The sequence below is a fragment of the Microcebus murinus genome, chromosome 18 (assembly GCF_040939455.1).
Source record: "Microcebus murinus isolate Inina chromosome 18, M.murinus_Inina_mat1.0, whole genome shotgun sequence".
Classification (NCBI taxonomy): Eukaryota; Metazoa; Chordata; class Mammalia; order Primates; family Cheirogaleidae; genus Microcebus; species Microcebus murinus.
In genome coordinates this window covers 37,729,987-37,752,552 of record NC_134121.1, presented here as the reverse complement: position 1 = coordinate 37,752,552, position 22,566 = coordinate 37,729,987, and the positions used below count along the sequence as shown (strand labels likewise).

The 22,566-nt window shown below is 38.2% G+C and overlaps 1 protein-coding gene across 9 annotated transcripts in view; it reads right to left on the bottom strand.

The window, feature by feature from the left end:
• Window positions 1–22,566, bottom strand: part of SPAG9 (sperm associated antigen 9) — a 140,806-nt gene that overhangs the window by 67,307 nt on the left and 50,933 nt on the right. For 4 of the 9 annotated variants that reach the window (XM_075994459.1, XM_075994460.1, XM_012789801.2 and 1 more), the window contains exons 4-5: window positions 18,209–18,303; window positions 11,778–11,928 (exon numbers count right to left, since the gene is read on the bottom strand). In XM_075994459.1, coding sequence (XP_075850574.1) covers window positions 11,778–11,928; window positions 18,209–18,303 — 246 coding nt within the window. Of the gene's footprint in view, window positions 1–11,777; window positions 11,929–17,107; window positions 17,296–17,346; window positions 17,624–18,208; window positions 18,304–22,566 lie in introns of those variants that run through there. The other 5 variants (XM_075994461.1, XM_075994462.1, XM_012789806.2 and 2 more) reach the window with 2 other exon arrangements.

Below are 22,566 nucleotides of genomic sequence, written 5' to 3'. Positions count from 1 at the left end.
CAGTTGGCCAATTAATTTCTTTCTATTTATAGTAGAGACGGGGTCTCGCTCTTGCTCAGGCTGGTTTCGAACTCCTGACCTTGAGCAATCCGCCCGCCTCGGCCTCCCAAGAGCTAGGATTACAGGCGTGAGCCACAGCGCCCGGCCTAGATTTTCTTTTAGCTTTATTAATATAATTGACAAATAAAAATGGTACATAGTTACGGTGTACAACTTGATGTTTTGATATACACTATGAAATAATTACTACAATCAAACAAATTAACATACCCAGCACCTCACATAATTACTTTTTTTCCCCCTCTCTTTTTTCGGTGATGAAAGCACTTACTGCTTGTTTATATGATCTTTGATTCTGGATTCTCAACATCTTTAACCATTCTAAACTATTCATTTAATCAAAAACTAGGTAAAAGATTGGGTAGTTCTCCCTATGTAAAAAGTAGAAAGACTGTCAAGATATATTATAAAATGAAAAAAAAAAAGCTAGCTGTAGAAAGACAATTATAATATAAACCCATTTACATTTAAAAGACATTATGTAAGTATGTGCTTTCTATGTACATATGTAAAGGAAATAGTCCAAAGGATACATCAACTATTACAACGATGGGGGGAAAGAGTGAAATTTAGAGTTGGAGAAACTTTCCATTTTTAATCTATATTCTTCAAAGTTATTAAAAATCATGAAACTAGGCCAGGCGCGGTGGCTCACGCCTGTAATCCTAGCACTCTGGGAGGCCGAGGCGGGCGGATTGCTCGAGGTCAGGAGTTCAAAACCAGCCTGAGCAAGACCCCGTCTCTACCAAAATATAGAAAGAAATTAATTGACTAACTAAAAATATATATACAAAAAATATTAGCCGGGCATGGTGGCGCATGCCTGTAGTCCCAGCTACTAGGGAGGCTGAGGCAGTAGGATCGCTGAGCCCAGGAGATTGAGGTTGCTGTGAGCCAGGCTGATGCCACGGCACTCACTCTAGCCTGGGCAAGAAAGTGAGACTCTGTCTCAAAAAAAAAAAAAAAAAAAAAAAAAAAAATCATGAAACTGAATATAACTTTTTTTAAGAGATGGGGCATCACTATGTCGGCCAGGTGGAGTGCAGTGGCTACTCACAGGCACGATTATATTGCACTGTAGCTTAAAACGCCTGGCTTCAAGCAATCCTCCCACCTCAGTCTCCCGAGTACAAATATAACCTTTCAAAAACAACTTTTGGCTGGGCGTGGTGGGTCATGCCTGTAATCCTAGCACTCTGGGAGGCCCAGGCAGGAGGATTGCTCGAGGTCAGGAGTTCGAAACCAGCCTGAGGAAGAGCGAGACCCGGTCTCTACTAAAAATAGAAAGAAATTAATCAGCCAACTAAAAATATATAGAAAAAATTAGCCAGGCATGGTGGTGCATGCCTGTAGTCCCAGCTACTTGGGAGGCTGAGGCAGGAGGATCACTTGAGCCAGGAGTTTGAGGTTGCTGTGAGCTAAGCTGATGCCACGGCACTCTAGCTGGGCAACAGAGTGAGACTCTGTCTCAAAACATAAAAAATAAATAAAAGAAAGTATTAAGCCTGTTTTATAAAACATCTAGACCTCTAACAACATTCTAATATATGGCATTGTGCCTAACATAGGGAGTATCAATAAATATTTTTGAAAGTGAAAAGGCAAGGTCATTTTCTTCAACAGGAAATATTTAAAACAACTTTTCCTATTCTACAAACTTGCTTAAAGATTGAACATCTGTAGAAGCCACATTCAAAATATAAGCTTCCAACACCATCATTTTCAGTGTTATTTAGACTTTTACCAATTTTCATATGTAAGCATCTTGATCAATATATAATACAATAAATATAGCAAAAAGGAAAAAAAAGTCCACTAACAGAGAACTAATTACACTCTCTCTTCTCCAAGAAAAGTTTTTTTTAGAGACAGGTTCTTACTCTGTTGCCTGGCCTAGAGTACAGTGGCATCATCATAGCTCACTGCAACCTCAAGCTCCTTGGTTCAAGTGATCCTCCTGCCTCAACCTCCTGAGTAGCTGGGACTACAGGTGTGCGCCAGCATACCCAGCTAATTTAAAAAAAAAAAAAATTACGGAGACAAGGTCGCCATGTTGCTTAGACTGGTCTCAAACAATACTCCCATCTCAGCCTCCCAAAGTGCTAGGGTTTGTTCCTGAATACATTCTCTCAAAAAAACGAGCCAGGGCTCCTTGAAGAAGTAGTAGACTTTTTAGGGCTGGGGCAGGGAAAATATAAGAGCTTGGCGCTTCTTACAGTGCCAGTAAAGAAGGAAATCCTCAAAAAAGGATGAGCATGTCGAAAGAGTACAGGAGACAACCTGAAAGAGCTCCCAATGGCCAAAGCTGGAACAATTGAACAATTCAAGAAACAAAAAAAATAATGGGTTTGGATAACCCACAAAATAAAATATATATCCACTGAGTCCAAACTGGAATGGAGGAAGGGAGGGAAGAAGACAGCTCTCTCTTACAGAAGAAATCCAATTAATGTACATGGATGAAAAAAAATAGAAAATAACCATTAGTAATATTTTATTTATAATTCTTGTAGGCAAGATCCACTGATGGATGCTAAAGTCAGTGGATCAAAGTTTGAGGAGAAACAGGATTTTACATAGTCTCAAAGTATATCCACCAAGATATTTCTTAATTATAAAAGAAAAAAAAGTAACTTTACAATGGAGAAATCTGACACATAACAAGCTGAACTAAGCGACCAAAGTTAACATTACTACTAGTAAGACTTACAAACATCATTTACTCTTTGACATAAGTGTAAATAAGAAAAGATGTAGGCTTCTGTGGTATTTTTACCAAAAATGTATAACCTCAGTCTAATCAATAGAAATCATCAGAGAAGCCCAAATGGAGAGACATTCTACAAAATAACTAACCAGTACTCTTTAATATTAAAAAGTTTTATAGTCATGAAAGACAAGAAAAGATCAAGGAATTGTCACACAATGGAAAAGACTGAGACATAATGACTAAATGCAATGTAGGATCCTGGATTGGATCTCAGAACAGAAAAAGAACATTAGTGGAGGCCGGGTGTGGTGGCTCACACAAGTAATCCTAGCACTCTAGGAGGCTGAGGCGGGCGGATCATTTGAGCTCAGGAGTTTGAGACCAGTCTGAGGAAGAGCGAGACCCCGTCTCTACTAAAAACAGAAAGAAATTAATTAGCCAACTAAAAATATATAGAAAAAATCAGCCTGCCATGGTGGCACATGCCTGTAGTCCTAGCTACTCGGGAAGCTGAGGCAGGAGGATTGCTTGAGCCCAGGAGTTTGAGGTTGCTGTGAGCTAGGCTGACACCACGGCACTCACTCTAACCTGGACAACAAAGTGAGACTCTGTCTCAAAAAAAAAAAAACAAAAAAAACCCAGAACATTAGTGGAAAAACTGGTGAAACCTGAATACAAGTCTGCAGTTTAGCTAACAGTATTGTACCAATGTTAATTTCTTAATTTTACTAAGATAATTATACTATGGTTAGCTAACATTAGGGGATGCTGGGTAAAAAGTATATGAGAATTCTGTACTATTTTTACAACTTTTCTATAAGTCTAAAATTACTTCAAAAAGTTTTTAGGCCAGGCACAGTGACTCTTGCCTATAATCCTAGCACTTTCGGAGGCAGAGGTGAGAGGATCCCTTGAGGTCATGAGTTTGAAACAAGCGTGAGCAAGAACAAGACCCTATCTCTACAAAAAAATAGAAAAAAATAAAAAAATAGAAAATTCAGTCAGGCGTGGTGATGTGCACCTGTAGCCCCAGCTACTCAGGAGGCTGAGACAGGAGGATCACTTGAGCCCAGGAGTTTGAGGTTGCTGTGAGCTATGACATTACTGCATTCTAGGCCAGGGCGACTAAGTGAGACAGAGACAGAGAGAGAGAGAGAGAGAGAGAGAGAGAGAGAGAGAGAGAGAGAGAGAGAGAGAGAGAGAGAGAGAGAAAGGAAGAAAAGGAAGGGAAGGAAGGGAAGGAAGGGAAGGAAGGGAAGGAAGGGAAGGAAGGGAAGGAAGGGAAGGAAGGGAAGGAAGGGAAGGAAGGGAAGGAAGGAAGGAAGGAAGGAAGGAAGGAAGGAAGGAAGGAAGGAAGGAAGGAAGGAAGGAAGGAAGGAAGTTAGTTTTTAAAAACTGAGAGCTTTAACTGTTTTAAAATTTAAAGTTTTTTATAATAGTTTTTAAAATAAAATTTAAAGCATTTTATAATAGAAATCTTTAATAACAGACAATACAGAAATACAATTCAACTACTATAAAAATTCAAACTTGGGAATTCAAGAGAATTCAAGCTTGGGAAAACTCAGGAACAATTTTAGAATTTAACCACAAAGGGAGGAGGATGGAAAATTCTTCTCAATAAGAATGCTGGCTCTGTTTGGACATTTCCTACTGTGTATGCTAAGCACATCCCCTGAAGAATGCAGCACACACTGACCACTGGCTTTACATACCAAACTATGCTAACAAGAACTTCTCACCATAGTTCTACTAAAATATTTCAAGTCATATGGTTTTCAAAGAACTCTTTAAAATTTTCATAAGTAGGTACCTACCTAACTGCTTTCTAGTTAGTTAAAAATTTTTTTTTCTTAGTTCTAAAAATCACATCCAGGGTGGTGCGGTGGCTCACACCTGTAATACTAGCACTCTGGGAGGCTGAGGCGAGCAGATCGTTTGAGCTCAGGAGTTCCAAACCAGCCAGAACAAGAGCGAGACCCCATCTCTAAAAAAATTAGCCAGGCATTGGTAGTGCATGCCTGTAGTCCCAGCTACTTGGGAGGCTGAGGCAGTAGGATAGCTTGAGCCCAGGAGTTTGAGGTTGCTGTGAGCTAGGCTGATGCCATGGCACTCTAGGTCAGAGCAACAGAATGAGACTCTGTCTCAAAAAATAAAAAATAAATAAAAGTCACATTCTACTAATAATCAACAACCAGGATGCTCTTCAAATAAAAAAAAATTTTGCCGGGCGTGGTGGCTCACGCCTGTAATCCTAGCACTTTGGGAGGCCGAGGCGGGTGGATTGCTCGAGGTCAGGAGTTCGAAACCAGCCTGAGCAAGAGTGAGACCCCGTCTCTACTATAAATAGAAAGAAACTAATTGGCCAACTAATATATATAGAAAAAATTAGCTGGGCATGGTGGCTCATGCCTGTAGTCCCAGCTACTTGGGAGGCTGAGACAGAAGGATCGCTTGAGCCCAGGAGTTTGAGGTTGCTGTGAGCTAGGCTGACGCCATGGCACTCACTCTAGCCTAGGCAACAAAGCGAGACTCTGTCACAAAAAAAAAAAAAAAAAATTTTTTTGGAGTATGTATACGTATTGTACATGTGTGTGTGCTTGCATTATCCCATCCATATAATTTCACACTGTTTGCTAGGCCTTGGTTGATTGTTCACCACATTATTATTTGTAATAGCAAAAGACTAGGAAAAATGATGGTGTCCCATCAACGAAGAAGACGTGAATTGCAGCTGGAATACATGATTCCTTTCCCCCTGCCCATCTTTTAATTGATGTATCAATTATCTTTCTTCACTCTCTTTCCTTTTATTCAATTCTCTTTTGAGCACACAAACAACCTAGTCTCTCCCATTCTAAAAGTACATCTACCCTGCCAACTTTTACCTTAATTATCCTTTTTCTCTCCTCCCACCACCATCTTTCTTAAGTAGTCCATACTTGCTACTTCCTCCTTTTATAATGCATCTTCACTCCCGTTATTGGTCCTACAACTCTAACGACTCAAACCTACACTTACAAATGTACAAATTTATTCCTCATTCTACTCTTTCCTCCACTATCATCTAACCCTGCTGATAACTCCTTCCATTATAGAACCCTCTTGGCCCTTGACTTCCAGGCCTGAAGTATCTAATGGTCTCTTCTCTCTGCCACTACAACTCCCTACCAATGCCCTTCTCTTCCTATGCATCTTCTTTCTCCTCCATTCCAGCCTCCCCACTTCCACCCTCCACATACACACAGATGCTGCCTTCCTCACCTGCTCAGGCTCATACCCTATGCCTGGCACCTCTCCTTGGGGAGGGTCCCATCACCCTGTTTAGAATATGATACCCCTCAAGCCAGGCTGCCCCTCTGTAGGGATGTCCTTCACACCGGGCCACACCATCATGGATACCCTCCTAATCTTGCTTGGTTGTGATACCAATCCCACTCCTGCCTCGCCCTGCAGAGCCTAACCTTGCTTTGCCCTACCTGTGGCCTCAGGACTGAATTGTGCAGAAAGGAAAGAGGAAGGGAAGATGAAGCAATACTATACAATCTTAATAATTAAAACTTTATAGTCTTAATATCTGGTAAGGCAAGTTCTTGTACTTTTTGTTGTTCTTCAGGATTGTCTTGGTTATACTTGCCCTTTTGTTCACCAATTCCTTCTTTATTTGCAGCTTGTTTATGAATATAATTCAGTTAACTGAATAGTCCCACCTTAACATTTTGCCCATTCCCAGCCTTAGCACTTTTTTTTTTTAACAGAACAGTTTCGGTCATTTAACATAACGAGTTTCTTTTTATCAATTTCACTAGACATCCCCCAGAAAAAAAATTTCTTTTAATGATGCAATATAAAACTCCTCCAGCCAGGTGCAGTGGGATGTGCTTATTGGGAGGCTGAGGTGGATCACTTGAGCCTAGGAGTTCTAGTCCAGTCTGGGCAACACAGTGGTGCCTCCTCTCTTTAAAAAAAAAAAAAAAAAAGTAAAATAAATAAATAAAGCTGGTCAATTTAATGCCAGCAAAAGTTTAAAACAAATAAAAAAAAATCCTCTGCTTTCTGTCTTGAACTGATCTCTAAGCTCAATTCAAGGACTATCAATAGGGTATCAGGCAAGGCTTTATGTGAACTATGACATTTGGATACGCCTTGAAAGAGAATGTTTCTATTGGTGGTACCTAAGCAAGGTAAAACATATATATTTGGGGAAACTACAAAGAAAAGCAATTGGATGCAGAGGCCTGGAGTTCAGGGAAGGGATCGAGGTTAGAGATCTAAATTTGTGAACCTCGATGTGTGAATGGCATTTACAGAAATGGAATTTGATCTACCCAGATTAAGAGTGGGGCTGAGGTTTAAGCCCTGGGGTACCCCAACATTGACAGGTCCAAAAGTAGAAGAGAATCCAGCAATAGAGAAGGAGCAGTGAAGAAAACTAGTCGGGGGCAGGCGGTAGTAGCAAACTAAAGGAAGATGCACTTCAAAAGCTGAATATATTCAAATACATCAAATGCTGCCAAAAGAAAGATGAGGACTGAGAATGTTCCATTAGATTTGGAAAAACGGGTGCTTTGGACAACCTTGACAAAAGGCATGTTGGTGCAGTAAGTAGGACTGAAAGCCTGAAGAGTGGGATGAAGAGAAAACCATCATTCTTCAAACATGCCGGTATACCCCTACCCCAGGGCCTTTACAATTGCTATTAATATCTTATCTTCCTCAAACACTTAACTCCTCCAGACCTTTTCATGCACATGTATGTCCCCATGTCAGGTGCAAGTCACCTTCTCCAAGGCCTTCCCTCACCACCCTAAAATAAGCACCCACTCCTACTAATTACTCTCTAGCTTACCTTGCTTTCTTAATAGCACATAACAATACTTGAAATTCTATTATTTTATTTATTCATGTACTTGTTTGTCAATCTACATAAGTGTGATATAAAGAAATAATATGAGCTGGGCGCGGTGGCTCATGCCTGTAATCCTAGCACTCTGGGAGGCCAAGGCGGGCGGATTGCTCTAGGTCAGGAGTTCGAGACCAGCCTGAGCAAGAGCGAGACCCCGTCTCTACTATAAATAGAAAGAAATTAATTGGCCAGCTAATATATATAGAAAAAATTAGCCGGGCATGGTGGCGCATGCCTGTAGTCCCAGCTACTTGGGAGGCTGAGGCATCAGGATTGCTTGAGCTCAGGAGTTTGAGGTTGCTATGAGCTAGGCTGAAACCACAACACTCACTCTAGCCTGAGAACAAAGCAAGATTCTGTCTCAAAAAAAAAAAAAAATTATATGTACCAAAAAAAGAAGAAACAATATGGACAAATAAATACTCCTTTCTAAGAACTTGAGGGCAAGCAAGGTGGTTCACACCTGTAATCCTAGGGCTTTGGGAGGCCGAGGTGGGAGGACTGCTTGAACCCAGTAGTTGGGGACCAGCCTGAGAAACATAGCGTGACCCTACAAAAAATGTAAAAGTCAGCCAGGCATGGTAGTGCAAACCCGTGGCCCAGCCACTCAGGAGGCTGAGATGAGAGGATCACTTGAGCCCAGGAGTTGGAGGTTGGAGGAAGCTGTGATGACACCACTGCACTCTAGCCCTGGTAACAGAGCTTTGGGGAAAAAAAGAGAGAGAGAACTTGTACACTTTCTTAGGTGCATGATTCCTAGAAAATCCACTGGATTATTTATAACCTCACTGACTACAGGTCTCTCACAGTGAGAAATTTGCAATGTACCAACAAAGCAGGGCCTTAACTTTATGATCACTGGCAAATCTCCTCATCTGCTATTCTGCCACAAAGTTTTCTATTGTTCTCTGTTTCCTTGGTTATATAACCCATCATGTGACTTTCTCACAGAACATTTTTACCTTAACCTTACTTCACAGAAAAATTGTGCTAGTAAGATTAATTGTAATTATAATTCACATTTTTTGTTTTTTTCATAATGAAGTCAAAACATGTTCTAAATACAGCTAGTTCATCCCAAAGTCCTCAAGAGAAACGAGAGTTGTAGGATATTTTAAATTAGAGAGAGTCTAGTCCAATTCCTGTTATATCATGTGGCCCATGAGTAAACCCTAAACCTGACTTCCAGCCTTTGTAAGGTTAAAGAAAGATAGTGGTTAATGACAAGAGCTTAGGTGAATAATAAAATACTGCATATGTTCTAATCAGTAGACATACTTAACACTGGACTTTTGCCATTTTGTAACGTACCACCTCATTCCTGGAAATCCTCACCTGTTGCCTAACTCATTTAGTGGTTCCATGTCCAGATCAAGTAGAGATAGAGAGTATTCTGTTTTAGAAACTCTGGGGAATACTTCCCTTAGTATCTCTAGAGAAGACACAAAAAACTCCCTGCTTAAATTTATATTAATAATCTGCTAATCGGTTTATAACTTGCCAGTAAAGTTCTGCCACAGCACGTCACTGGATTAAATAACAAGAGAATTATAATAATCTTTTCTTAAGGTGTACTTTTGAATAGCAATTAAAATATAGTTACCATATGGAATACATTTTTGATGTATTAAAATTATCCCTCCTACTTAATTTTGTTTTGGGAAAGGTGGCACAGCAAGTAGGCGATGGAGAGATGAGATGTTTTGGAAGATCTATTAAACCTACAGGCAGGTTAAAAAAGCCATTGTGGCCATAGGAGGAAAGAATGAGAGAGTTTCCCAGTGGTATCACTGTGCACTAATACTGAGCACTATTAGCTTCTAACAAATTGAGCAAGAAGGAGGAAAAGGTGAGGTAAACCTTACTGTGAGAAATAGTTTTTATTAAGAGAAAGGCTATTGGCCGGGCGTGGTGGCTCACGCCTGTAATCTTAGCATTCTGGGAGGCCGAGATGGGTGGATTGCTCAAGGTCAGGAGTTCGAAACCAGCCTGAGCAAGAGTGAGACCTCGTCTCTACTATAAATAGAAATTAATTGGCCAACTAATATATATAGAAAAACTTAGCTGGGCATGGTGGTGCATGCCTGTAGTCCCAGCTACTTGGGAGGCTGAGGCAGTAGGATCACTTGAGCCCAGGAGTTTGAGGTTACTGTGAGCTAGGCTGATGCCACAGCACTCACTCTCTAGCCTGGGCAACAAAGTGAGACTATGTCTCAAAAAAAAAAAAAAGAGAAAAGCTATCAAATATTTACTGACTGCTTGTTGTTGTTTTGTTCTGTTTTGTTGAGACAGAGTCTCATTCTTTTCCCCTGCTAGAGTGCCATGGTGTCAGCCTAGCTCATAGCAACCTCAAACTCCTGGGCTCAAGCAATCCTCCCTCAGACTCCTGAGTAGCTGGGACTACGGGCATGCGCTACCATGCCCAGCTAATTTTTCCTATATATTTTTAGTTGGTCAATTAATTTGTTTCTATTTTTAGTAGAGATGGGGTCTCACTCTTGCTCAGGCTGGTTTCAAACTCCTGACCTTGAGCGATCCGTCCGCCTCGGCCTCCCAGAGTGCTAGGATTACAGGTGTGAGCCACCGTGCCTGGCCACTGCTTGTTGTTTTGAGCACATTTCCAAAGTCAACAGAATGATTCTGAATGCCTCTATTTTCTAGAGCTGAAAGACCATTTATATTATTCCAAAAGATTCTAATATGTAAAACAAATAATTCATTCAACAAACATGTTCTGAGTGCCTACCATATGCTAGACATTTTTCTAAGTGTGAGGGATACAACAAAAAATCAATCTCTCAGAATTTATGTTCTTAGTGAAGAGAAACACATGAGGCAAATATATACAGTAAATGACTTAGTATCTTAGAAGCACTGTAAGAGCTATTTTAAAATACTTAGACCATGATAAGTATTACTGAGAAAAATAAAGCTGAAAAAGGAGATAAGATATAAGTAATTCATTTGTGTTCATTGTAGGTGGCCTATTTGTTTCATGGTAGATTTTATAACGTAACAAAGGATCTTTTATATCAATATTTCCTTTAGAAGTAAGTATTCCATTTTATAAGATATGTATTACAGAACATAACTTTTTAATATTTTTTCAGATTACCAGGCAATAAATATTATTTAAATTTAATTATTAGTTTATCTCCATGCTTAGAGTATATTATTGATTATACCTATTATACATTGATGACAAGTTCTTTGTCAAGAATATAACCTATAGGCCGGGCGCGGTGGCTCACGCCTGTAATCCTAGCTCTCTGGGAGGCCGAGGCGGGCGGATTGCTCAAGGTCAGGAGTTCAAAACCAGCCTGAGCAAGAGCGAGACCCCGTCTCTACTATAAATAGAAAGAAACTAATTGGCCAACTGATACATATATAAAAAATTAGCCGGGCATGGTGGCGCATGCCTGTAGTCCCAGCTAATCGGGAGGCTGAGACAGAAGGATCGCTCGAGCCCAGGAGTTTGAGGTTGCTGTGAGCTAGGCTGACGCCACGGCACTCACTCTAGCCTGGGCAACAAAGCGAGACTCTGTCTCAAAAAAAAAAAAAAAAAAAAAAAAAAAAGAATATAACCTATAATGAATTAACATCATATCTTTTTAGCTAAACACAATGTATTTTTGTACATTACATGAGATGAAGTTGTTTTATGAAGGAAGGAAGTTGTTTTCAGGAAGGAACAGTGTTTAAGTGAAACTGTACTAAATTGTGAAGCTTTAGACAGTGAACCAAGGATTTCAGGTAATAGTGATTTTTTCAGTTCTGAAAAACATAATTAGGCTCACTAGTCACCCCACTCTAAATTCATAATATATAGCCTTAATCAAATAGAAACTAATTTTTGTCACTAGTATGCTAATCAAGATGTAATAATGCTTCACTTTGTTTTCCCATATAACTTGAAATAGAACAGTAAAAAATAATACTCTTTGGGAAGAGCTCATTTCCAATTTTAAAAGACACTAATTTTACAAACTAAAATGTATATAAACTATTACATTGTATTATGCTTTGGTTGTCTAGTACTTCGATTAGAATAAAAAAATTTATAATAAAATGTAAATTGACAATTTCAGCAGAATAAATTACCTTCAGGCTGGTATGGGAACGTGGTTGACTTAATTCCTGAAATTTCCACTGCTCTGATCCAGGGGTCTCGCCTCCTTTCTGAGCGTCAGGTGTAAGCAATCCATCTCCAGCAGGTAATGGAAAAATCCCTAATGATATAGGGCGTTCTTTTCTATTTCGAGAGGGGAGAAAAAAATCAAACATTTATTTTTTATTTTTCATGACTATAAATAACAAGCCTGGACTGTCACTGCTTTAGAATCATCACCTTAAATAATACTGTCTGCCCATATGAACAAGTAGACTTATCAAAAAGAAAGAACACAGTCTCATAAGATTTTTTGGTTTATTTTATTTTTTCAGATACGGTTTTGCTCTGTTGTCTGGGCTAAAGTGCAGCAAGGATCATCATAGCTCGCTGAAACCTCAAACTCCTGGCCTCAAGCGATCTTCCTGCCTCAGCCTCCTGAGAGTAGCTGGGACTATAGGAGTGCTACCACACCTGGCTAATTTTTATTTTTATATTTAGCAGAGATGGCAGTCTCACTATGTTGCTCAAACTGGTCTTGAACTGGCTTCAAACAATCCTCCTACCTTGGCCTCCCAAAGTGTTAGGATTATAGGCATGGGCCATCATACTCAGCCAGAATTTCCTATTTTTAAAAATATTTATTTATTTTAGAGTCAGGGTCTTACTTTGTCATCCATGTTGGACTGCAGTGGCATCATCATAGCTCACTGCAGCCTTGAACTCCTGACTCCTGGGCTCAAGTGATCCTCCTACCTCAGCTTCCCAAGTAGCTGGGACTACAGTGGAATGCCACTATGCCCAGCTAATTTCTTTTTTTTTTAATTTTTTAAATTTTTGTAGAGGCAGGGTCTGGCTATGTTGCACAGGCTAGTTTTGAACTCCTGGGCTCAAACGATCCTTCCACCTTGGACTTTCAAACTGCTAGGTTTATAGGTGTGAGCCACCTTGCCAGGCCTCATAGACTTAAATTAGCCTCAAGAAACCAACTAAGAAAAGTAGTAAGAAATAGTTTAGGAAATCTTATAAGTTACTGATGAGTTCCTTGGCCAGGAAGAAGTCAATGGTTTGGTCTGATCTAGAAAAGACCTGCTGAGTTTTTAATCATATTTAGATTAGACCTAAGAGGACCTGCAACCCCTTCCTTTGGAAGTGAGCCCAACCCCTGTTTATAGACTTTTGAAATCACTAATCCCTGGATGTTTACTGAAGCCTCTTCAGGATATGCCCTTTCTGCCTAGAGGAAAATCAATATATTATCTAAATCAGGGCTCCTGATTAAATGGAAAAAAGAACTCAAAAGATCTTTATCCTTCCTAAAGTAGGAAACTCTATTTTTCTACAGAACCACTATATGAGTTCCTTTCAAGCACAGTACATAAAAGAAAACCATCGCCAGTTTTTTCCACAAACAGAGGCCAAAAAATTCTATAAAAGACTGCTGAATTTCCAATGCTTTGTGGGAAATTTCAATGAACAAGAGTTGCAATTTTAATAATAATAGAATTTCAACAAGAAATACATGCTCTGTTGATGCACATAAGATTCCAAATCAGAGTGCTTTTAGAGGGTAGAAACAAGCCTACTAACAGGTCATAATGGGTCACTAACCCAGAAGTGCAGAAATTGGAAAGAAATAAGACACTAAAAGGTTTGGTGCCTCCCAGAATTCATACCTCTACTGGTAAGAATGTAAGTTAAAATAGAAACAGTCAAGTTGTAAATCAAAGAAGGAAAATATTAAGTTTTGCTAAATAAGTCTTTTATTCTTTAAATTCATTTTTATACCAAGAAACTTAAGCCAATTTTGTAATCTGCTCTCACCCTTAACACAAAGGGTATGTTCTTCCATTCCTAACAATCAAAAGGGATTAGTAAAACTGTCAGAACATTTTATAGATTAGGTGAAGCAAAAGGGTTGAGAGATTGTATTTCATTAAAGTTATATGCACAAGGAAATAAAATTTAAAAGCAGGACTTTTCACTAATAGGGATGGGGAAGCTGTAGACTTCTGATTTCACAATTGTTCTTTTTTAAGCACCAAAGGAGAGGGAAAAAGCTTCATTTTTCTCTGCTGCACCCCTTTTAAAAAAGGGATTTGTTGTGTAAAATTTGGATTCAGTACAAAGGCCACCTTTAAGGGCCTAGAATGCCACAAGTTGCCTTAAGGCAGCAGGTTTCCCACCTCCAAATCTTGTGATTATAAGCTGCCAGCACAACCAAATGACAAAAATTAAAGCAACTAGTCAACTATTCTGTTTACACCAGTTATTCCTAAGTGCCGGTTAGCAACATACTTTTTAAATTCCATGGCAAAAAGAGGCATTATTATTTATTTCCTTAGAGGACAACATAGTACACATTGCACACATACAAATTTCCATACAACATAGAACCTGTTCTTTCTTGAGAATTATTGACTCTTATTTTAAACTACAACTTTCCTGCTTTTTTGACTTAAAATGTCCTTTCTTTCATCAAATGATGGTGACAGTTAGTGGTAGCTGGATTTTTTTTTCATGTCTGTACTAGATAAAATAAAAACATGTTAACCTGATATTTATCCTCCAGTTGGGGGAGGGGGTATTTTAGGATCTGAAAATTCAAGAGGTCTAAGAGCTACTAGTTGACTTTTATTTATATTCTAACATACCTTAATGACTTAAGCTAAAAGTGACTGGGAATTCAATCAGATTGAGTCTGACAAAAAGTTCCCTAACCCAAAAATGCAAAGACACCCAGGAAGATAATATAGACTTCGTGTGAATCCATCACACTGCCAACAGAAATCAAAATACAAGCCCGTCATTAGAGTTAACATACATGATAACACATTCATTTTCACACATACCAAATACTGAAAAGTTGAAAACTATTGGAAGAAAGAGTTTTCTATGACTCCTTCTATGACTCCAAATTTTACTTTCCTACTTCAGTCAACTAAATCTATAATCAAAAATACAAATAGAATTCCCATCTTTTCATCCTGCTTGTACCAATCATTCAGAAACTACTCTATAGGGAGGGTGCTTCTATTCAGAAACTGACAACTATCTGTCAAGTGGGTCAGTGATGCTCTGGGTTACATTGTTCCAACTCTAGAAAAATAATATCACTTCATACTCTTCTTCTCTCCTTATTTGACTGATAAATTACATTAAGAGTTGGGGAGCAGTGAGGAGAAGGACATGTAATTAGACAAGTTCATTAGAATCCAACTTTGGAAAAGAAACCCTGAAAGGTAAACATTAGTCCTGTACTATGTTGGTATGTATATTTGGTACTCTATGTATTAAATGCTTCAGTAAAACTTAGAGAAGGAAAAAAAACAAATATATGGAAAAATATCAAGTGGCAGATTTAAACCCCCAGATTGAAACATCTACTATTACTGTCTAGAAAACAAACCTATCATCAACCATCGAAATCCTTGTTATAATATTTTATTTAACTGACTTCATTCCATATATCCATTTTTTAGTTGGGTATTTAAATATTAGCTGATGTGTTTAATTTTGCAAATATATTTTTAAAACAGCTTTTTGGCTATATTCACATTTAATATAATACAACTAATTAGTAAAATCTACTTTATATATAAAGGGCAGTAAAAAAAATTACATTTGTTGAACATTCACCATGTGGCAGGTATTGAGCAACATGATTTATTTATATTTTTTCATTTAATCCTCATCAGGAAATAGGGATTATTTTCCCAGCATTCAGAGTAGAAAAAGTGATGTTCAGAGACTTCAGGCACTAGTAATTGGCAGAGTTGCCATTCTAAGCCAGGACTGTTCAACTCCAAGGCCCATGTGCTTTCCCTGAGACTTCCCACTTGGAACTACCAGTTTTTTGATAATTTAATCTTAATATTGAAGACTCTGATATCTTTATTCAATCAGATGAGCAGCAACTTTGGTGTCAAGGAACTTTTTAAAATTTAATCATAAGATTTTATTAATAAAACAGTTGGAGCTAAAACAGTTCTGCTAAAAATGGGGCATAAGTGACTATGAAAATTAGTTACTTGTGTAATTTACCATATATCTTACAACTATAATTAAATACAAAATAATAATCTCACTTGATTTTTAAAACCACCCTATGGGGTACGGCCCTTCAGAGGAGGAAACTAAGGCAGAAATTAAGCAACTTGCCAAAGGTCCCACAGCCACATGTGGCAGAGCACTTGCAACCAGGCAGTTCAACTCCAAAGCCTCGTACCCACTTGCACAGCACCGCACCACACAGCATGGCATGGCACTGGCCTCTCAAAGGGAACCTAAACCTAAAACAGCCCCTTAACATTAGTCTTATTTTAACATTCTACATATTCTTGAGGTCAGAAGTTTTTAACTCCTTCGAATCTTAAATATACATAAATACATATACAAATCTTTTATGTATCAAAATATATACAAATAAGATTGTTCCTGATTTTTGTAAATCAGGAAAAAATAAATGAAAACAAGTCTCTAGTTTTAAACCACAGATGAAATCTAACTTCTGGGTCTTAAACTAATATCAAACATGAACTGACCTATGAATAAGGAACACACTGAGGAAATTTACTACCTTAATTCTTCTTAATTTATCTAAATCCACAATTAGGATTTGAATATTGGGGAGGAGGGCCAAAAATAAGGATTTGAATATTCTTATAAACATTTAATAAATAAAAACTATATACTATAACTTTCATTTAAAACCATGCACAAAGCAGAAATCTGAACAAATCAGATAGTTTTAGTTTGATGAGTTATAAAACAAAAGAAACCAAAATCTTAAATGTCTAAGATGTAAAAGATGGCTCTTATAGGGTGTAAGTGGAGTGAACAGCAGTAAAGCTACAGAGATTAATAACTACCCCCACAAGCAGGCACGGATATTTGTCACCCAAGACTACAAAGAAAAGAAAGGGAGACATCCAGCAAAACAATAGTGAATAGGCTTTGTAAAGCTTTCACGACTTTGATGTGTAAATAATGGGGGAAATGCATTCCTTACCCTAAAAGGTTTTAAATCCTTTCACTTTAAAATATATTTTGTTTCAAAAGGAAAACATATAAATTGCCAGTTCCCATGAGCCGTTATCAAAAATTGTAAAAGTGGTGCCTGAACCTCAATCTGTCAAAGGATGAGTAAAACAAAATAAACCTATGGCCTGTGTCTAATCAACTGCAAGTCCCAGCATAAAAGATACTTGCCCCTAAATGCTCGGAAGGTAAACGCAAAGGCTGTAGAAACTTGGACCCAGTGCTCTACTCTTGCTCTCCTTTTACTCTTTGAACATTCTGCTTAAAACAAGACCACACTGACCTTGTACTTGTGTGTAAGAACAATACGAAAATCATCTTCTTTGATCAGTAGTTTCCGAGCACAAAGCCGTATTCCTAAGTGATGGCATATAAATTACTATAAATAAAAATTGAAACACTAGCTTCAGGCCATTTTCCATTGTTTCAACCTGCGACAGAAATGGTTACAAAGCCGACCCATGAAGCTAAAAATTTAAGAAAACCCAGCTAAACCAGGGCTTCCAAGAGAGACTGGAGTACCTGAGTATCCTTGGTAGATTCTGCGTCAGAGCTGGCACACCGGTAGAAATAGAAAAGTGCACAAGCAGCAAAACAGAGAGAGATACTAAGATAGCAGAATTAATGACCACCGCCCCGCCAACAAAGCCAAACACAAACAGCAGCATGCATCCGGGACTCATGGCGCTGTGCTGGCATGGTGAAACACCCGAACCAGGAGGCCTACACGGGGGCCAAAGGGATATCTTTGTAGTGAGGATCTGTCATTCAGCTGCTGCCACAAAAACAATGCCATCAGCAGCAGCTTTCCACTCCATCCTGCAGCAGCTCCCAAGCGATGACGTCATTCCCCTCTCCCCACCTCATAACCATAGAGCTGCTGCTCCTAGCATTTATGCAGCAACGCAGAGCCAGAGCGACAGCCAGCCTATTAACTATTTTCCCCTCCACTAAGAGTCCTGGCTTAGCTTATTGGCTACATTGTCTGGAGATCTACATAATTTATTCACACTCCTACATCAAACAGATGGCCAGCTAACCCTTTCAAACAAGCCTCTCTGTAACAAAACGGACTTTTAACCAAATTATACAGGATTCACACAAATTAGAATGTTTTAAACCTTGCGTAGTCTCCACTAAGTATCAGAAAACAATCAAAATACCTCAATATGCTGCTTATATGGCATGGCTCACAACGTGCCTTTTTAATAGTGAATGCTGTTTCTATTTTCCCATGCTATTCTCTCCTGTGGCATTCTACCACAGTGGAGAGCTTTTTGAATCAGCCTAACTATTGTTCCAGGATTAAAGAACAGAGAAAAACAGAAACAAACAGATTATTTATTTTACTTTTTCTCAAGGCAAAATGTATAATAAAGCTTACCTAATTCTACTATGAGCTGTGGATTCTAGTTGATCACTCCCTGAGAGCTGATGAAGTTTTGTTCTTTCTAAGTGTTCCATATAATTATGAATCATCTATTTTAAAGAAAAAAATACACAAAATTTAAGACTAATACCTGGAATAAAAACACAGTGTTATAACAAGAGAAACACATCTGTACAATTTTCATATTTATCAGAAATACTCAATTCCACATAAAAGAATATTAAGGAATAAAATGTTTTTAATGGCAAAGCAACATGCAGATGCTTACATTTAAGGATACTGGTGTCCATAAAAGTAGCCAATATCTTACTTAGCATAGCAAAAACCTTTTAACACCATGTCATGCTATTAAATGAAATAATATCAACATAACAAATTAGTATATAGACAGTGGTGAGGAGGTAATAAGAAACCACTGGTTAAAAATAATGGATAGCACTTGAGAAACTCATTGACTAAAATGGGAAACAACAAAAAAATTAATGTGAAACGAGAAGAAACCATACCCTTATGTGTTGATCTTTTTTCTTTTTTAAAGGGGATTAACAGAGTAAAGATAATTTTCAACTTAATTTAATTAAATAGCATGATGTTTATTTGTTGCTGTAGATTTAGTTGAAAGAATCCTAAAATATTTTCTCCTTTGCTTGAGGTTAATTTATTGGTATCATTACTTAATATAATCATCTATAATCACAGCAAATTAAGAAAAAAAATCACAGCACTGAGTTTTAGAAAAGGAATCATATAATAGACAAACTGAATGTGGAAGTAAAACTTCAAGAATATAAAGTAGGCCAGGCGCAGTGGCTCACGCCTGTAATCCTAGCACTCTGGGAGGCTGAGGCAGGTGGACTGCTCGAGTTCAAAACCAGCCTGAGCAAGAGCAAGACCCCGTCTCTACTAAAAATAGAAACAAATTAATTGGCCAACTAATATATATAGAAAAAATTAGCTGGGCATGGTGGCGCATGCCTGTAGTCCCAGGTACTCAGGAGGGTGAGGCAGCAGGATTGCTTGAGACCAGGAGATTGAGGTTGCTGTGAGCTAGGCTGACGCCATAGCACCCAGTCTAGCCTGGGCAACAAAGGGAGACTCTGTCTCAAAAAAAAAAAGAATATAAAGTATGTAAATTATCAAGAAATTCTAGTGTCTTATTTGATTTTTTTTTTATTTGTTTATTTCAAAGAGACAGGATATCACTACATTGCCCAGGATGAATTTGAACTCCTGGACTCAAGCAATCCAAGTAGCTGGCACTACAGGTGTGCAACTTGGCCCAGCTCCCTATTTGATTCTTGACAATCTATAGTTTCACTTTAAAGCTGCCTAAATCTGGAATTAAGATATGTAAAATGACAAATTTCAATCATAAAATCAAAAAACCTTTATGAGAGATACTAACATGATATGAATTTTAAAAAACAAGAAATGATATGTTAGTATTTTAAAGAGTATAAATATTAAGAAGAAAAGACTGAAGGAAGTCATGGGGAAATTATTTAAATTCTTAACACTGTAGCGTGGACTAACTTTGGAAGTTACTAACCTTTAGCTATAATAAGAAGGATTTCAATTTCAATATAACTTAAAATAGGCATTGTAGCATATTTAATAACTACTGAAATAAAATCTTAAATACATTTTTAAAACTTTAGTTTTGTAAACAAAAAAAAAAACTTTACTTTAAAAAAACATGCATTTGCTATGAAAATTTTACTGGGCATGTACAAAAATTAAGAAATAAGTTAATTTTAAGGAGTTATTTTATTTTATTATTTTTTTTGAGACAGAGTCTCCCTTTGTTGCCCAGGCTAGAGTGAGTGCCGTGGTATCAGCCTAGCTCACAGCAACCTCAAACTCCTGGGCTCAAGCAATCCTCCTGCCTCAGCCTCCCAAGTAGCTGGGACTAAAGGCATTCGCCACCATGCCCGGCTAATTTTTTATATATATTTTAGTTGGCCAATTAATTTCTTTCTATTTTTTTATAGTAGAGAAGGGGTCTTGCTCTTGCTCAGGCTAGTTTTGAACTCCTGACCTTGAGCTATCCGCCCCCTCGGCCTCCCAGAGTGCTGGGATTACAGGCATGAGCCACCTCGCTCTGGCCTTAAGGGGTTATTTATTGACAAATAAACAAAAAGCTGAACTCTGATGATGTATGAAATAAAATGAATTAATCAGACTGTTCCCAAGACTAGTCCAAAAAAGAAATGCTATTAACAAAGAAAAATGAATATAGATTCACAAAGATATGGTATTTAAAATTTTTTTAATTTATATCCTTTCTATCTTAAATTTATAGATTTTACCACCATTTAAAGAATAGTTTTACAAAAACAGAGCTTTTGCCTTTGTGTTAGCAAGTTAGAAATAATGAGCTATTTTCTTCTTGTACCAGGAAAAACTTTCAGAAAAAAATATTAAAACATTTGTTTAATCAAACTGATTTGATTGTTGGGCCTAATCGATTCAATTTAAATTTTGAAAAGGTTTCAGAAAGCCTAAATTGAATTCTTATATACAAGATAGTAATCATATGGGATTGATTTGTTCAAATGAAGAATCTATGTTTCTTTTAAGCATTCAAATAAAGAAAACAGAAACTTCCCCCAGGCCTGTAATCCTAACACTTTGGGAGGCTGAGGTGAGAGGATCCCTTGAGCTCAGGAGTTCGACACCAGCCTGAGCCAAGAGCAAAAGCAAGACCCCATCTCTACTTAAAATACAAAAATTAGCCGGGTGTGTTGGTGCACACCAGCAGTCCCAGCTACTCGGGAGGCTGAGGCAGTTTCCCTTTGGCTCAGGATTTTGAGGTTGCTGTGAGAAAGACTGATGCCATGGTACTCTAGCCCAGGCAACAGAGTGGGACTGTCTCAAAAAAGGAAGGAGAAAGGAAGGAAGGAAGGGAGGGAGGGAGGGAGGGGAGGGGAGGGGAGGGGAGGGGGGGAACTTCCACCCAGATTACTTTTATAGTAATTAATCTATGCATTCAAATAGAAAAATGAAAAACAAAACACAAAGATACAATTAGTTCTCCCCCAAATAGCTCATTCTATAGATCGATTCTCTATTGTCTTAAATACTTTAAGATTAAAAATTTTAAATGCTGAATTCTAAGCCTTCTTCAAATGGGTAATATCAAGTAATCACAGATAGAGTATTCTGACATTCCAAAATGGTCTATATAATGAAATTGGTCCTAACCCAACCAAACTAGCACTTAATATGAGAGAACAGTAACAACAAAAGTGCAGCTATCACTTGTGCACCAGCTACATGTCAGCCAGTGCATTTATAGCCTTTTTTCCCCATTTAATCCTCACAATATCACTTATCCAAGTTAACTGGCTAGTTAGTGATTAACTTTTCAAACTATCATTGGCTTTGAGGCCAGAACTCCGGTCCAGCTGACTCGGTCATATGAGCAGTGAAGCGTTGCAGGACTCAGGCTGTATCTGCCCTTTTAGTTAATTCTCTAAGCAAGCAATGAGCTCATTGTCCTTTCTTCCTCACACCCACAAGAAAACCCCACACCCTAAAGCATTTCCTGATGTCAGAATTAATATGTACTATATTTTATAAATGCACAAAAATGTAAAAAAAATAAATTATATATAAAAGTTTAAGTTTTAATAATAGGGTTTCACAGTATAACTCTGGTTTAAGATACTCTGCTATTGGGTCCACCAGGCCCATCCCTCCTGGTCTCAGAACTGCAATTCTCAATTTTCTCAGGTATGCACATTAGTTCACACATATTCAGGATTCAATTCTGCAATTAACAATTGGAGTCATTGAGAAAGATCTCAAGCATACTACCTGGAAAATCCTGATCTGGGTAAAACCCCAACTTCCCTCCCTGGAGATATCTTCACTGTAGACATTGACTGTCAGTCAGCATTAACTAAGACAACGGTGAATGAAGATTTAGAGACAAATGGCATGGATCCTTTTAATCACTTTGGCCTTGAATCTTTCCATATGCAGCCCCCAAATCACATACCTATATACTGACAAAACCACTAATCTGAAAGCTGTTGAGCTGCCATAAAGCAAAGAGGCACAGAAAAATGTCTCATGCATTTAGCACATGGAACCTCAAAATGTTATTAAAAGTTCAGGCAACGAAATGAGACAAACCTGGCTTCAAATCCAGTCACTAACTAGTTTGGGATTTGGGGCAAATCATTTCATAGTTTCTTTCTAAACCTCAATCTGTAAAACAGGAACGGATGATAGAGTTTGGTCAGAGTATGAAAGGAGAATGCATTTAAATACTCCCTGATGTGAGACCACCCCAGGATTCCCAGGATTTCAAGGGGTTCACCTTTTCTGGTTGTAAGGGAACACAC